Source organism: Phragmites australis, chromosome 5 (genome assembly GCF_958298935.1).
Source record: "Phragmites australis chromosome 5, lpPhrAust1.1, whole genome shotgun sequence".
NCBI classification, from domain to species: domain Eukaryota; kingdom Viridiplantae; phylum Streptophyta; class Magnoliopsida; order Poales; family Poaceae; genus Phragmites; species Phragmites australis.
The window spans coordinates 41,909,520-41,926,675 of NC_084925.1; the positions used below are offsets into that span (position 1 = coordinate 41,909,520).

Below are 17,156 nucleotides of genomic sequence, written 5' to 3' on the forward strand. Positions count from 1 at the left end.
TATTTTGTTATGTTAACTAACGGTTTAGTTAATATTTTATTATTATATTGTTCATACAGCTGATTATTATAGCGATCAATTGAGAGAAATATTAGAGGAATTGTCGGTGGGCGTAGATGTAGAACATCTGAATCTTATTAATACACTGAACACAGAGCAGCGGTCGGGGTTTGATGAAATAATGGATCACGTAATCAACTCTACGAGCCAGGTATTCTTTGTTGACGGTCCAGGTGGCACGGGAAAGACATATTTGTACAAGGCATTACTTGCAAAGGTTCGTTCAATGGGTCTGATAGCCATTGCAACTGCAACGTCTGGTATTGCAGCGTCCATCATGCCCGGTGGTCGCACCGCCCACTCCAGGTTCAAGATCCCCATAAAGCTTTCCGACAACAACATGTGTAATTTCACCAAACAGAGCGGTACCGCTGAGTTGCTTCGCAGGTCACACTTGATAATCTGGGACGAAGTTGCCATGACCAAACGTCAAGCTGTTGAAACACTCGATAGGTCTCTCCAGGATATAATGGGATGCTCGCAGCTCTTTGGTGGAAAGGTCATGGTATTTGGAGGAGACTTTAGGCAGGTCCTTCCAGTGGTGACACGTGGTACGAGGGCACAGATCACTGATGCTACACTACAAAGGTCTTATATATGGGAGAAGATACGTAAGATACAGCTAACCCGGAATATGAGGGCGCAGTCTGACCCATGGTTCTCCGAATACCTCCTTAGGATCGGCAACGGAACAGAAGAGACGATTGGTGATGATTATGTGCGTCTCCCAAATGATATCGTGGTTGGTTATAGTATTGCAGAAGAATCAATTGACAAACTCATTGAATTTGTATTCCCAGATCTCCAGAACAATTCTACGTCAGCGGACTACATGAGTGCACGTGCTATCCTCTCAACTAAGAATGAGCATGTGGATGAGCTGAATGCAATTATGATAGATAGGTTTCCAGGTAAGGAGACGGTATACTACAGCTTTGATTCCGTCGATGATGATTCACGAAACAACTATCCGATTGACTTTCTGAACTCAATCACACCAAATGGATTGCCACCACATTTGCTTAAACTCAAAAGCAACTGTCCAGTCATCCTGCTTCGGAATCTTGATCCTCACAACGGTCTCTGCAATGGAACAAGGCTAATGGTTAGAGCCTGCCAACGTAATGCCATTGATGCAGAGATTGTTGGCGGGCAACATGCTGGAAAGAGGGTGTTCATTCCTAGGATCCCTTTGTCCCCCTCAGAGGACATTTCACTCCCTTTCAGATTCAAGAGGAAACAATTTCCAATCCGCCTTAGCTTTGCAATGACTATAAACAAAGCTCAAGGGCAAACCATTCCTAATGTTGGTATTTATCTACCCGAGCCTGTGTTTTCTCATGGACAGCTGTATGTTGCATTATCGAGGGGTGTATCACGTCAGTCAACACGGATTCTAGCTAAGCCAAATAAAGATATAGATGCCATGGGGAAAAGCACCAAGAATATTGTGTACAGAGATGTATTGGAATGGTGTTCTTCGGTTTCATGATCGGTATCTTGCTTCTAACCTCACTATAATTGATTCGTTTGTGAATTGCAAATATAATAATTAATTGTGCTGTAGGAACGCTTCTGGTTTCTTCGTTTTCGAGTTCAAGCGCACATAGAATGGAGAAAAGGCCAGAACCTACAATTCATAGAGTAAGTCTTCTCCAACGCACAACGGTGCACAATTCGCACGGATCCTTGTTATCGACATGAAATGCATATGCAGGATGGTAACGACAGTCAACTAAGGAAGCAATTTTTGTTAAACTTACTGAAATATAACAGGAACGAACGTGAAGACGACATCCCCTCCTTCTACGAAAAATTGTCAAGAGCATTAGGCATTCGATGTTTCCAAAGATAAAATACTTGTGATATTATATTTGCACGTGATATTATATTTTCTCCTTTATATAAGTTCTTTCTCATGAGTTCAATTACGTACAATTGTAATAGGTGATCGTAAACTTCTACACCGTGGTTTGCTTAAATAATATAATATGTGATCGTAAACTTCTACACCATATTTTGCTTAAAATTTTGACTCCCGCTGCAATATTACTGATTTCATATGTATGCATTCGTCGCAACGTTATTAATTGCATGTGTGTCAAGGCAGACGATTTAGATTCTTACTAACCCAAATAAAGAAATAGATCCCACAGGAAAGAATATTGTGTATGGAGACGTATTGCAGTGGTGAGACATATTGGAGTTGTACTAGATGTTTTTTTCCTTGTAGTAGATGCAGATTTGCAGCATGATTAAATTAAACTAGCAGTGTTTTATTAAATATTCGGTTACTTGATTTATGTTAACTCAGAATATAAAAGGTGTCCGCATATTTTAGAAACCGTAGTAATACAATTGCTCGTGCGTGTCGCACGTGCACGGTTACTAGTTTCCTATAAGGACGAAGATGAAGAATCACTTTCGGACGGGAATTGGCCCCGTTGCCATCTTTAGCCACACGTGGGTTTGGTTTGATGGTGCAGTTCGCTCTTGCACAGAAGTGCGCGAATACCATATTTTAGTTTAATTTAATTGGCTAAGCGAGTTTGATTTGTATAATATAGATTCGGTTTGGTAGTACTCCGATTTTTAACTTTATCTTAGATTTAGTGTTTATAAGTTAATATAAAGTGATTTAAGTATATATTTTTAATCTAGAATATAAACAAAATGACTCATTTAAAAGTTTTAGTGTATTCTCAACTCTAGCTCTATAAATTTCACGAGCTAGGAATATTCTGCTAAAAAATTCTTAAGCTAGAGCTTTGTTAAACAAGTCTATAATGACATCAATATGGTTAAAAAAATGGTTAGAAGACAAGCAACAACAGGATTTTATTTGAAGTAAAGGCACATCTGATGTGCATTTTTTTTTAGAATTTTCGTACGGTATCTGATCTCTTCTAAGTTAAACAGTTATAAAATTGCCTGGCTGGCAGAATTATGATTGGAGCCGGACGATACACTTTTTATCTTGGCATTTAATTAGTTTACTGTCTTGGCAAATTAATAACGCAAGTGGTATGCACTGAAAATTATAATAATGTAGCCACGAGAATTGCTCGGTAGTGGGAATTGGGGTGCTCTCCTTAATCCAAGCAAGAATCAAGAACTTGTATTTTGATTGGATTGACTGTCTTTTACACCAGTCTCTGAATAAAATTCAGGCCAAGCCTGAAGAAAGATATTTGAATTGTGCCAGTGAATTGAGTTCACAAAGGTTATGTCTCAAACAAAATACAGCTGAACAGTGTTTATGTGTGCTTGCATCTGATTTAAACGAGTACAGTTAATTTCTGTCCCAAAAGAAGTACAAAGAGATACTATATTTCAAGTTTCAGCAGCATGACTAGTGACAGCAAATTCTAAAACCCACAGAGGTAAGCACATTTTTTTATTTGGCGAAGGAGAGGTAAGCACATTAACAAGAATGAACAATAGAGAACCCACAGAGGTGAGTTAATAATGAGACGTGCTTCACTCTATTTTCTGGACTGGTACAGCCTAAAGACATCCTGTATTGAGTAAATACAATGAACCCTAGGCCAAGTCACGTCTTTGTTTTCTCCCCCTTTTGACAAATTGTACAGTCAAATACCTAAGCGCGCACTAGAACTGCAGTGCTTGAGCTTATGATTTGCCTACAAAAATTGGTTAATAGCAGACTGGTCGAAGCGTTGCTGCATAATATTGCTGCCTTGCGCAAATTCAGAATACCACGACTTCCATGCTTCCACGTAATGAGCGAAAAGATCACCGAGGGCTGCATCCAGAAAAAAATGTGGACGACATTGAGTCCAATACATAATAAAACATCCTAATAACTACTGCAGTACCAGTTCAAACGTTCCTACAATAGATTTTGCATAAACATTACAATTGTTAGCCCGCCCTATGTTCTAAACGTGCTAACAAATGGTCAGAGTGGACTACTGGCTGGTGTTCCTCATAAAATCATAATAGCTTATAAAGTTCAATATCCTCATACTGTAACTTCTACTAAAAATACAAGATCATGGTGTTGTATTTATTATACATGCGTTGCAGTGTTCTTAGGGTCATACTTGAATTCAATCTCAGACTTTGTAGCTGGTTGCTTACAGCAGTGGGTCGCGGAAGCTAAACATGATGCTATTTGGCTTGGCTGGAGTTTGCTGGGAGCTTTTGGGTTGTTAGGAACGAGATACATAGAATGATACTAATCTCAAGCCCATTGGATGCCATTATTAAGTTTCAGTAAGGAGTTTGTGATGCATAATTATTTAAAACTTCAGCAAGATAGACATGTTATGCTCATACTTCTAACCTAAATCCGTGAACCAGGCAGTACAGGATGACACTTCCTTTTTCTACCTGAAATAAAGTTCTCTTAAGAAGCAAAGATTCTAATTTTGTCAAAGGAACTAAGCAAGATTAAAATAGTTTTGAACCCACCTTGGTTCTGGTACTGTGGTCGAAATGAAGCAGAAAGGTTCTCCCAGTCCTCAGCCCTCTCCCTTTGCACTGATTTATTACCACCATCTGGCTCCTGTTTCCTTGCACCAGCAGGGTGGAAAGGTCCATAAACAAAGCCACTCTTGTTACCCTGCCCAAGCCGACTCTCCACAGCTAATTTACAGTTTTTCAAGACGTCACCACCACTCTGTGCCAGTTTTGCTTTCTTCTGGATTGTTGAATCCAGGTTGCTTCTATGCATGCCAATGTTAGTGAGTTCAGTCCCAAATATTCTTTTGTTCGATACAGCCTTCCCTGGTGGATGTACAGCAACTGTGACACCGTTTTCTGCTTTTGGTTTCCCTGCCTTGCCCAACCAACGGAAAGCAGGCTTTCTTGTGTCCGCTTGATGTATCTGGAAGCCATAATTCAAGAGTGTTAAAATACAGCTCCTATCATTGGATTTCGATTTAATCGTCAGTGAGGATCGAAAGCCTACCTTCTCAATTAGATTCAAGGAAGACAGCACATTAGCAATGTCATATAATCTCCGAACTTTAGCTGCATTACCAATAAGATATCAAGATTATTACGTTAAAAAAAGATTACTTACGTTCAAAAAATAAGATATCAAGATTAGATTATGTTTGCTTAGCCCTGATACTAGTACTGCTGCACGATTAGAAAGAGAAAATGCAAGTACTAACTTCTCATATTGGACTCCTCGTGGCCTTCTCCAAGGAGCAGCTTTGCAGCTTCATCAAGTGATATTGTGTCAACCTGCTCCAAGTATAGATTTCACATCAAGAAACTGATCGTGCATGAACCTTTAGGCAGAAATAAAACATTAAGAATTGCTCACCTCCATGGTGAGGAAGAGCTTCACGAAATTCTGTGTGAGCAACCCAAGTGATTTCTCCTTCCTATGATCTGAAAAATGTGACAACCAGAATTTTGAGCCTGGCAGACAGAATGTAACAACACAGAGTAAATCAATATGAAGCAAATAGCAATGTACCAGATCTAAGCCTACAACGGGGTGCACCAGGTTTGTCAGAAGGATTATCCACAGTCTGACTAAGTTTCTCGCTCTCTATATCACCATCGGGATCGCCGAACTTATCATCATCTTCGTCATCCGACATCTTAGCAACATGATACAGGAGAAGAAACACTTCAGTTAGGAACTGCATCCTGCACGCCGAAACCATAAACATCGATTCAAACGGAAGGGAAAGATAAGACGCCCTACAATGGCAACAGATTGCTGCTCCATTTGCAGAGGAGCAGACCCGGACTTCTCTCTTAACGCCCTCTCCTGAGAAGACCAAGACAAGAAATCACAGCGTAGATGGATGAGATCTACAGTTCTTGATCGAATTATCACACAGGGACAGGGGGCTAGATGCAAACCTTGAGTTCTCGCAAAGCCATCGGGACTCCGTCGAAGCCTAACCAGGTGTAGCGATTCTTGGCCTTCCTCACAAGAATCTTCTCGCAAGGAGAATCGAATCAAAATTTCAGAATACCACCAATACAGACTGCACAACAATTGTGCCCAAGAAAGGCAGAAGAAGAAAGAACTAACCCCAACGCTCTCGAGCACGTTGACAATGTCGTAGATCCGGCGCCTCTCTACACCGAGGCTTTTGGCCGCTTCGTCCAGCCCGATAGACTCCACATCCTCGCGGTTGTACAAAACCACGAAGCTAAAAGCAGCAAATAAAATTCGGTAAGAACAGCAAAGAACCCAGAAATTATAAATCTCCAAACGTGCCGAGGCTGCGAGAAGCTCACTTGGAGCAGAGGAGGCCGAGCGACTTCTGTTTGCGGCTGTACGCGTGGTGGCTGCACTTGGCACCCCCGCCCCCGGCGAGCATTGGCAGCTGCCGCGCCTTCTTCTGGTGCTGGTGCGGCAAAGCAGACTCCATCGCCGCTGCTGCCGCCGCGGCCGCGGCTACCTTGGCAACGGAAGAGGAGGACGCAGCCACCGCCGTCTCCGATTCGCGTGGGATGCCCGCGAGGATCCGGCAGGATTTGTGTTCGCGTGGTGCGGGTTTCGGAGGGGAGCGAGTTCTTGTAGCGATGGTATTATAGATGGACAGATCTGTGCGGGTGCGGGAGGAGGCGCCGCGCCGGCCGTGGAATCGAATCTGGAGGGCTCGATCTGGCGCGGCGGTGGCGGATTCGAGCGCTTTTCAAAATTTTCTCGTTCCGCTCCCGTGCGGCTCGGGCCGGTTCGCGTGAGATCGGCTCGTCGTGGCTCGTAGGGCGTGGGAAGCGTGAGGGGTTTCCGCGGTTTGAAATTTAAGCGACAGACGCGCGCGGCGTAGCCGAAGGGGCGCGCGTGAGCGTGTGCGGAAGTGGGCAGGTGGCCGTCGGATTTGGGTGGGGTTTTTTTGCTCGCCGATGTGATCGCGCGGCGAGAGCGGGAGGGGGAGGGGGAGGGAGTCGGAGTTCTCCGCGGTTTGGGCTTTATTTTCCGCGGCTCGTCACGGCGAGCGCGCGCCCGAGGAGATCGTTTAGAAAAGGCACGTGGAGGAGGGTCGATGGCGCGGACTGAGACGGCGCGTTGCGGCACGTGAGTACGTCGCCATATGCGCTTGAGGTTGGTAGATTTGGCACCCCGTACGCGCTTGCTTGGCCGCGGGCGGCGGCGCGCCCGTGCTGCGTAGTGCCCTAGTGCGTACGTCGCCATGGCACCGCGCAACGCAATGCCCGCAGCGGAGGCGGTTTCCACTGCCACAACGCGATGGGCAGTGGCGGATCCAGCCGGGTAAAGCAGCTAGGGCGAACCTTAAGATGAGATTAAAAAAATATCTTAATTAAGATAATAATTAAGCGAAACGAACAAGTTTTCAATAATTAAGCGAAGCTAACAAAATCCTTAATACCTTTGTATTCTATACGAGTAGTTGCAGGAGCACGAGTAACCGAGTGAGGATTACTGTTTCATTTTCTGCATCACGTCTATCACCAACTCTACTCTCCCTCGTACTTCGGGTATCCAAAGATGTTGGTTTGAAAAATCTCTTTGTTATTGATGTCTTGATGATCTAATAATTGATATCCTACAAAGCACACAACACATGGTAAGAAATCTCTTCATTCATGATTCATTCATTGCACAATGCAAATTGCATATTTTGCACTTACACAAAGCAAAGAGTTCTCAATTGCTCATCACCATTACCTCAAATCCTGAATCTGAATGCCTCACACAGTCACACTCACAATTGGAATCAATCAACAATTGATGTCCTGAATCAATCAATCAATCAATAATTGCCTCACACAGTCACACACACACACACACACTCTAACACAGACAACTCAAATGGACCAGCAAAATCAGTTTGATAGCTAACCAGTTTAGTACCTTACCTCGAATGAATTTGTGGCTCATGGTGGCAGCCAGTGCCGGAGTGGCGGAGTGGCGGAGTGCCCTGTGCAGCAGTGCCACTTTACAATCCAAGTCAATTTATAGCCTATGACCAAAGCCTGAAAATGTTATGCAAATTATCAGGTGCTGACATATAAATGAAAGAAAATAGATGTTGATGCATATATCTTCAAACCTGTAGCAGTTTAAAAGGTACTAAAACACGCAAGGGTGTCCCATTTAGCAATTTTGGAGAACTGATATCAAAAGGCTTAAGCAGTTGAGCTGGCTAGAAAAAGATTGCCAATATACTACTTCCAAATTGCATGTTGTTGGTTTCGGAGAAAAATACTGCATGCTATCCTAATGCTCCATTAATTCGAGACAATTTGTGAAAATAGACAAAGGAGCCACCTTTCTGAGCGGGAGCAAGTTGAGAAGCCCCGCGAAGCTAATGGCGAGGAGGAATCCAGTCATCCACCCGACGTCCCGACGCCGGGCTCCTTGTAGCTCCCCGGAGGCTGTGCGGCTTTGTGGGCCGGCCGAAGTCGATGGCGTCCTTGACAGTTGACTCCTTGCTCCTTGCCCGCAGGCCACCGCCGCCGGGAGCCCGAGAGTTACGATTGGCAGGGGCTGATTGGAGTTGTGGTGAAGATTAGGAGTCTGATTTGGGGGAAACGGGAAAGGGCGAAGAGGAAGCAATCCAACTGGGTCACTGGGCCATGCGGATGGAAAGGTGCGGGTGTCGGCCTCATAGCCCAACTGCCCAAAGCCCCAAATGGGTCTTCTTCTTCCTCGGTTCCTCACAGCGACATAGCCTCACACAGTTACGCCGCCGAAAATCGATGAATCCTCTGGAAATCCATGAGGGGGAAGGGGAGTCCACCGCCAGGGAGCTCGGGCGGCCGCCCGGGCTCGCCCTAGCGGTGGATCCGCCCCTGGCGATGGGGTGACGCGAGAGTTGCCGCCTTCCGCTGTTCCAGCGATGTCTACCATCTTCACTGTTGACTGTCATTACCGTGCATCAGTGCCTAATGCTCTATAACAACTCAGACCCCTACAAATCCGAAATGTCACCTACCCAACCTATGGAGTTACCAAAGTTCAAGAAAAATTTTAACATCATCTTTTTTAAAACTAGAGATATAACTGACAGCGGCGATATCTACCATCTCCACTGTTGTTTGCCGTCACCGTGCATCAGTGCCTAATGCTCTATAACAACTCAGGCCCCTGCAAATCCGAAATGTCACCTGCCCCAACCTATGGAGTTGCCGAAGTTTAAGGAAAATTTCAACATCATCTTTTATAGAACTTGAGATATAACCGACAGTGAACATATATAGATAGATAATAGTTTATAGAACATCACACTAGTAATATATATGTCCTAGCAACATATATCGATCATAACATCTAAACCACCACACGCCAAAACATATATCATAGGGCAAAGCGACGTCATCTAACAATATAACAGGCTTAACAAAAAAGAAATGTGAAATTGTAAGTGGCGTGCAGCTTCCCATCCCATATACACGTCGTCACCTCAAAAAGTACCTAAAAAGAAATCAATGTGAGATTCAAAAACCTCAACAAGGAAATTTACTTTAATAAGTTATTTAGCCACAGTTAATTAAGCAATCATCTTTAAATAGAAACTAGAAACGGAATATACTAGCAACATCAGGGAAAAATATAGCTAGGCAAATCCAACGGCAACAACAATCATTTTAACATCTTCTAGAATGATCCTTCACGACATTGATGCAATCAAATTAAATAACTTCATATGAATGCATATATAAACTAAATAACTTCATATGAATGCATATATATGCACATGATATGCTCTTTCTCACCTTTATCCCTCCTCGAGTAACATAAAGGTGTGTATCGTACCTCTTCTCGGGTAACATACGATGAAGTATTAGTACGGTCATGGTCGAACACACGGTGACAAAACTTCCATTGAATGAGACACATACATATATCATGATTCATGCATAACCAATAACATAACTTTTTGGCACACCGTGTGCCGAATATGACACAACCCTTTGAACCTCTTTACAAGACCCTTGTTGTGGTATCTTGAGTACATGTTCACACCCAAGTGTCGCATGCACAACCTTCTCTCCATATCAGGCCATGCAATTGAGTAGTTTGTGCTGTCATGCAGCACGTTCAACGCATGCAAGAGGCACTTGTTGCGGTCTGAGATGATGCAAACTCGTTCTCTATTGTTAACAACACGTGTCCTCACCAAGATAAGGAACCACAACCAACTATCATTGTTCTCACTCTCAACCATTGTATACGTGAGAGGAATGATCTGATTGTTTGCATCCGTCGTCATCGTTGTCATAAGGTTACCATGGTACTTGCTGCTAAGAAATTTGGCATCCACACATACAACTGGATTGCAATAGTTGAAAGCTTCGATGCATTGGGCAAAAGACCAGAAAAATCTAATGAGGTATCGGCCAGTGCTGCTGTATAACCCATCCTCCAGCCTGATCGGCTCATCCGCCATGGCCCACTGGATCCTTGAATTCGTCATGGAAATCTTCTGCAGCAGCCTCAGGGCATAGTTGTAAGACTCTTCGAAACTTCCAAACAACATCTTCAACACCTTCAACTTAATACCATTTAACCATTGTATTCGAACAGAATAAATACCCTACTTACTCTAATTACATTTTCTAATCTAAATATTAATTACATATATAATCTATGTACTTACTATTACAGAAGGCAGTCCTCTCCTCGCGTTGCTGCTCGGCCTGGCTGCTGCTGCACTACTCCTGCTCGCGCTCGACTGCTGCTGCACTACACCTGCTCACGCTCGACTGCTGCTTCAAATGCTGCTCGCGCTTGACTGCTGCTCTGCTCGTGCTCGAGTGTAGCTTCGCAATGCGTTGCAAGAACCAATTTATACCTGCGCCGAATGAACGAAGAATCTCGCATGCGGGTGATCGGCCGGTTGAAGGAATAAAGTGTAAAGCGAAAAGTGAAAAAGTAAAGCATGACGTGACGGCACGCAGTGTGCGAAAAAGGATATTTTGGCACACGGTGTGCCGAATATGCACTATTGCCCGTATTCGGCACACGGTGTGCGAAATACATGTGATTTTTGGCACATCGTGTGCCAAATACGGCCAACAGTGCCGTATTCGGCACATGGTGTGCTGAAAATACCTTTTTCGATACACCGTGTGTCGAATATGGATGTTAGATTCGTAAATACACCTACATGTTGTTTATTTCAATAAATACGCTCATGCATATTGTCTAATTTTGTATTTTTGCCCATAATCAATTTATCAGGTTAGATGTATGCATTGCAAGTAAAAGAATAAATGCAACCAAATAACAAATTAAAGCATAGCCATCCGCTACTTCACTTGCCTTTTACCGACAATGAAGGCAGGCAATAGCTATGACATGAAGTGGCACCACCTGAACAAACACTCTATTAGCACCAAGGAACCGCAACAACAAAACAAAAGAAGACACACGCTTCTACGCCCAAAACCTCGCAAACCTGACAACTAAAGGGATACAGAAAGACATTTAGCAACTACCTCGTTGGATGCCGAGTAAGAACATCCTCTAGCTTAGTCAAAGATCGAAGAACAAGACACAATACATGTTCTAACTCTCGCCGGATTACAACACTAATTAGCCAAAAACTCCTACACCACTTAACCAAAAGGAAAAGGACAAACGCCATCAGAAAACTTACGACAAGAACTACAACATCCATTATAAACCTATGATCAAAACCGACAACGATTAGTCCTCAAATTGAGTTGATGCGCTACTCACTAATTGTACTAAGCACACACTCAACCGATGACGCGGATGATCGACCTCAACCTCCTACAAGCATCTAAAGACTATGAAGGAGTCACCTTTGGAGCGAAACCACAAAACAACAAAAGAAACTAGCGAACTCGTAGGAGACCTCCTTCTCCTTACTTCCTCTTCTCCCTTCGTCTTTCTTCTTTCTCCTTCTTTCTTCTTCTTTTCTTCCTTTTGCTTTCTTGGATGGCTGACCCTTCCCCCACAGTTCCCCCACGCCCTTTGCTCTCACGCCCCTGTGCCACCTGCCAGCGACGCTCCAGCTGGCGATCGGCGATGATGGCTGAACGCAGTCGAGGCAGCGGGAGGCAGAGACGGCGGCTGGGGGCGACGATCGTGAGGCGGCGACGGCCGACAGCGACAGCGGGGATGGAGTCGGCGGCTAGGGCTAGAGGAGACTGATGTGGGCGGTCGGGCCGAGATGGTCAGATGAGGGCGGTGTGCAGGTGGGATCGGGTGGGAGATGATCCCACCAAGCCTTTTTTCAATTTATCCAACATCCAAAATTTTTCTGGGCTCATCACAGACTCACCAAGTGCCAAAACGCAATGCTAGATAGCAACGGAATCATTTCGATGAGATCTATACATCAACGGTCTCCGATCATCCAATCGAGCAACGGTTAAAAAGATCAAAATTTCATACTCCCTCACATGTCTTGCAGTCAACAAAAGAATTTCACATTTCGAGGATTACATGCTTACAAATACACGGACAGATGGATAATGATCTCAATATGTGTGTCCGTCCCAGAATAAGTTTGTCTTCACTATGTGCGTCTCTCGCTACTTTGCCCGTATCATTTGCATGCCCATACATTCCAATTGGAAGATCTGGTCTGAGTTGATCCTTATATCATGTTTGGCAGAGTTCCAACTATAAGATCTATATATGATTTAAAGTTTATAAAAAAATAATATAGGTTAAACATATATTTTTAGTCTAAATAAGAACAATTTGGCTCAACCAAATACCCATCAATATCGCTCTAGTTGTATTTTATTTTTTAAACTAGATATGACCAGCTCTAAAAATTGTTGAGCTGTAGCTCTGCCAAACGAATCCATACTATGCGCAGGTAGGATATTTGAGTTTCTTTCTCAACAATTTTTGTGGTTATTTGCAGGTAACTATGAACCTTATAGCCAAGCACTCGTTTTAGATGTGTAATGTGATCACTAGGACATGTAGCGTCACCATGCCAGGTGTCAACAGTCGGGCACACACTGGAAATATGGTCAAGAAGCTCACGAGCACGAAGTTGCTTTATCCAAACTATTTACATAGCACATCCATAATCCGTACGGTGGTACAGCGTGTTTATGTTCTAATACGAAGCTAGCTCTTTTCTAAAGCAGTATGTGGGACGAAAGACAGTGGTCGTTCTCATGCCAGGCTGAGCATACTCCTGGGAGGGACTGTATCTTCAGTCTCAAGCCAACAATACTTAGTAGTGTGATGATCAAGAAGTCAACTGACGATCCAGCTCAAGAAGCGAGTGTTCAAGAGTTTAAGCTTGGCAGTAACTCCCATAGAGCTCCATAATCCAAGTACACCTCATGCTTTCAGGTCCAATGAAGGAGAAAAGCTTCCGAAAATTGAAGAGTAAGTTTCTTCAAAAAAAAAGTTGCACGGGAAAAGAGAATTTTAGCTGCCTCCATGCTCATAAGAAACTCGAACAGCTCATACTGCAAACAGCATGTCTTCATCATGCCTAACCCATCCTGAAGAAATTATGAGAAAAAACAATTATTAGTTGCCGAGTAGGTGAGCTGAAAGGAATTATGTTAGGCAAAATATATTGGAAATTTAAATGCGGGTTGGTGGCGAATGAGAGGGAAGCCCTACCTGTCTTAAAAAAGAAAGATTCAGCAAGATGCATTGCATATATAAAACGTTGAAATGACACCGTAACTTTAAAATAATTTCAACGCATTACGTATGAAAAGTACTACTTTTATTCTGCATTGTTACTGTCAGCTTCCAACTTCTCTACTTTATTAGGTTGGAATATCTGATTGCCCCAACTACTATATCTGCTGCATCTACTGAATCATAGAGAACAAGGTTACTAGAGTTTTCATTAACAGAAGAATTACCTTGACTTCTGTAAAGTTGTATCCTTTCTCCTGCCTTCTTGAGTAACCCCTGTTTTTCCTCCAGATGAAATGTTCGTCTCGGCTAGTGGGTTGGTGACAAGTTCAAACTTCTGCCTTTCCCATTTGTAAGAAGTTCTGCTCTCCTCCGAGCTGTTTGGTGCGTCGGAGACAGAATACCTGGAGGAATACCTACCACCATCGCGCCTTCTCCAGAAATTTGGGCTCAGAATGCAGCAGGTGTTCACATCAGGTTCCCTGTTAGACATCCTTCCTGAAGAGAAGGCCAAATCACGAGTGATCTCGTCCAATGTCATCTCCAGCCCACGTACCCTTGTCTCCAAAGAATTCATGCCATTCTCAGAATTCCCCATGAATTTCTGATAAACAAATTGAACTACAAATGTCAGATGTGCTTCCAATAAACATGGAGGGTATCAGAAGCTTAGTGCTCATAAGGCCCACAGTGACTCATGACTATATGACTTATGATTTAAAATGTTAATTGCCGCATGACAGTCGCAGGTAAATCAGCAAGATGATAATATGCCTTCATGGCACTAGTCAGATCAGTGCATGGTTACATTTAGCGGTGTCAGGTTACGTGGGGAACCTGTACAGCAACATGGCACATGCTGTATGTATATGACAATGTCTTAATTTGCAGTTATTATGTTACTTTGAATCCGACCCTACAAATCACTCATACTGAAAAATCAATGCTGAACGTTGGTAAGTATTTTGCAGCAGCAATCCCTTTCCAGCATTGTTGCAACCAACATAGATGTTACCCTCTTCTCGCAACCAACACAGATGTTGCAACTAAATTCCTGAAGATATTTCCTCTGGTATATTAGCCAAGTAATCAGGGCAGAAATTTTTAGTTATTCATATCTGCAAATACATTTATGGCTACGAGCCCTATAAGCCTCATAATTGAATTTTAAAATACAACAATACAAGATCCAATGCAACAAACGAAAATTACCTGGAGAAGATCTAGTAAACTGCTCTGCTGGTTTTCAATCTGACGAAGCTGTGTCCTAATCTCTGAAAAGCTCTCGTCTTTGTGAACTAATTGAAACCTCTCTGATCCATCATCAACTTCAGAAATCTCTTCCAAATTACCACCACCCTCATATGGAACGACTCGGGACCCTGCTTTCAGTCCAGCCAGCTTGTTCGCTCTCTCCTCGCTTCCCTGGAAGAGTGTCCTCCTTGCCTCCAGTCTTTCCCTCACATTGCCTCCTTTCAGAAGCTTCTCCTCCGTCACCACTTTGATTGGGGTAGCATCCGGAGCAACAGCAATGCCTACTTTGCGGTGTGAAGGAGGCGACAGCTTCTTGTTCCTGATGGATAAAGGGTTATTTGCTTTGGTGACGCTGTGCGACACATCAGGCGGAGGTGATCTGCTCACTGGTAATCTGCTCCTCCTCGTCGCCGATTGAACTGAGTTTGAGCCTAGGGAAGCAGCTGGATATCGCCCGTCACTTGCACTCCCTGTTTAATAACAAAATAATCCGTGTCAAAAAATTGATGAAGCACTTACACAGTTACATAACAGTTCAAGACTTTATCAGCAAATTACAATAGAATCCTCTTCTAACTACCGAACTCCTTTTATGTGGTTCTTTACTACTTGCAACATACAAAAGTTTCTGTGGTTCTTTACTTCTTGCAAAGTACAAACATAAATTTACGGAATTGCTATAATGGAACCAGGCGTTGTGTAGACAACGCCTAAATTTACCAGATCTGCACAAGCAGAGGTAGTAGCAAGTAGCAACTAAAACTACAAAGGGAATGATCCTCACCTGTTAGAGAAGATCTTCGTTGTGACTGCGAGGCTGGTGGCGCAGCGGAGGAGCATTCGTCCTCTTCAACATCCGGGATCTCCTTCCAGACCTCGATCATCCGGTTCATCGACTCTCGCACAATCTTGACCTGCATTGGCCAACAAGAACACCGGAAACTCAACACGCACACTCGGATAAAAAAAAAATGAATGCCATCATCAAGATCCGAGCCAAATTGAAGACCGACCTTGTCAAACCTTCTGGCCTCGAAGAAGGTTACGCAAGAGGATTTGTAGGTCATGAGAAGATCCGTGTGCTCTAAAGCCAATGCAGCAAGCGCCTCCGCCGCGGCCTTCCTCGCCGCCCAGTCGTCACTGGCGATTGCATCGCGGAGGCACGGGATGGAGGCGGTGACTTCGGCAGCGCCGCCCACGGCCGCGGAGGCGCCGATGAGGGTGATGAGCGCGGGCTTGGCTTTGAAGGCATTGCTGCGGAGGAGCTTGAGAAGGCGGGGTTGGAGCTTGTGTAGGTAGGAAGCGAGGTCGGCGGCGAGGGTGGATGCCTCGACGGCGGCGACCGTGGCGAGCGCGGCCGCTAGCTGCGCGCACTGATCCTGCTCGTGGAGGAGCGCGTCCGTGAGGGGCCGGAGAGCGGCGGACGCTGAGCCCGCCGCGGCCGCCGCGGCGCGGACGGTGTCGACGAGCGCGGCGCGGACGGAGGAGTCCTGGTCCCGGACGCGGCGGAGCGCGGCGGCGAGGATGCGCGGGACGAGCGGCGCGACGGCGTCGCGCGAGTGGGTGGCGGCGACGAGCGCGAGGGCGCGGAGCGCGTGGCGGCGGAGCGGGGTCTTGTCGGTGGGGCGCGCGTCCGAGACCGCGGAGACGAAGGCCGGGAGCTCGTCCGGGCCCAGCGCGCGCGCGATGGCCTCGAGCTCCGCGGCCGCCATGGCCTCCGTGTCGCGGTCGGAGAGCTTGAGGAGGCAGCGGTTCACGCGCTGCTTGAGCGGCTCACGCCGCGCGGCGGTGCCCATGGCGCGCGCGGGAGCCACGAGCGGTGCTGTCGCGGTGTGGCTCCGCGAAGAGCCGACAGCCGCTAAGTGCCGCCAAGTTATTGGTGTGTGCCGTGGAGTGGCATGGAAGCTGCCTAGCTACTGACGCTCTCTCTAATAGGTGCCGGGTCCGGGGTAGGCAGTACTGCTACTGCGCGATTATTCATGCGCTTCTCATTTGTTTTCTTCTTTTTAACTTTTCCTTTTCTTTCTTTTCCTCTGTCTGACATGGAAGAGCTCAAAGCAGCTTTGTACACCGGTATCAAACTCCATAAATTACCAGTGCAGTATTAACCCATGCGAAAATTGATTATATGTCTTAAAATTGATCAATATTTGATAATATATTTTAATTTTTTTTATTATAAATTAGTTCTTATAAAATATATGATCAAACGATGATTAACTGGATAGGAAAGAACATCCCGACGTCGTGCGGCGTTTTGTGTTGACACAACCGATCTAGAAAA

At 44.8% G+C, this 17,156-nt stretch overlaps 2 protein-coding genes across 2 annotated transcripts; both read right to left on the bottom strand.

The window, feature by feature from the left end:
• Window positions 1-3,342: 3,342 nt before the first annotated feature.
• On the bottom strand, window positions 3,343-6,695 carry LOC133918089 (E2F transcription factor-like E2FE; the record flags this gene model as incomplete). Its single annotated transcript, XM_062361845.1, has 10 exons — window positions 3,343-3,826; window positions 4,498-4,912; window positions 4,997-5,058; window positions 5,205-5,277; window positions 5,360-5,427; window positions 5,516-5,642; window positions 5,750-5,815; window positions 5,911-5,988; window positions 6,086-6,206; window positions 6,295-6,695. Coding segments are annotated over 10 exons (1,533 nt in total), but the record flags the coding sequence as incomplete, so codon positions are not given.
• A 6,289-nt stretch (window positions 6,696-12,984) lies between these two features.
• Window positions 12,985-16,778, bottom strand: LOC133919761 (TORTIFOLIA1-like protein 5). Its single transcript, XM_062364256.1, has 5 exons — window positions 15,886-16,778; window positions 15,657-15,786; window positions 14,831-15,342; window positions 13,846-14,222; window positions 12,985-13,470 (listed from the first exon to the last, which is right to left on the bottom strand). The coding sequence occupies exons 1-5, from the start codon at window positions 16,666-16,668 to the stop codon at window positions 13,461-13,463; spliced, it is 1,812 nt and encodes a 603-aa protein (XP_062220240.1). The 5' UTR covers window positions 16,669-16,778; the 3' UTR covers window positions 12,985-13,460.
• Window positions 16,779-17,156: the final 378 nt, after the last annotated feature.

Excerpts from the sequence above, each read along its gene's own strand:
- LOC133919761 (XM_062364256.1), bottom strand. The coding sequence starts at position 16,668 with ATGGGCACCGCCGCGCGGCGTGAGCCGCTCAAGCAGCGCGTGAACCGC. Across the intron at positions 15,787-15,885 it reads AGGCCAGAAGGTTTGACAAG|GTCAAGATTGTGCGAGAGTC; the intron begins GTCGGTCTTCAA and ends TGGCCAATGCAG. Across the intron at positions 15,343-15,656 it reads ACGAAGATCTTCTCTAACAG|GGAGTGCAAGTGACGGGCGA; the intron begins GTGAGGATCATT and ends GTTATTAAACAG.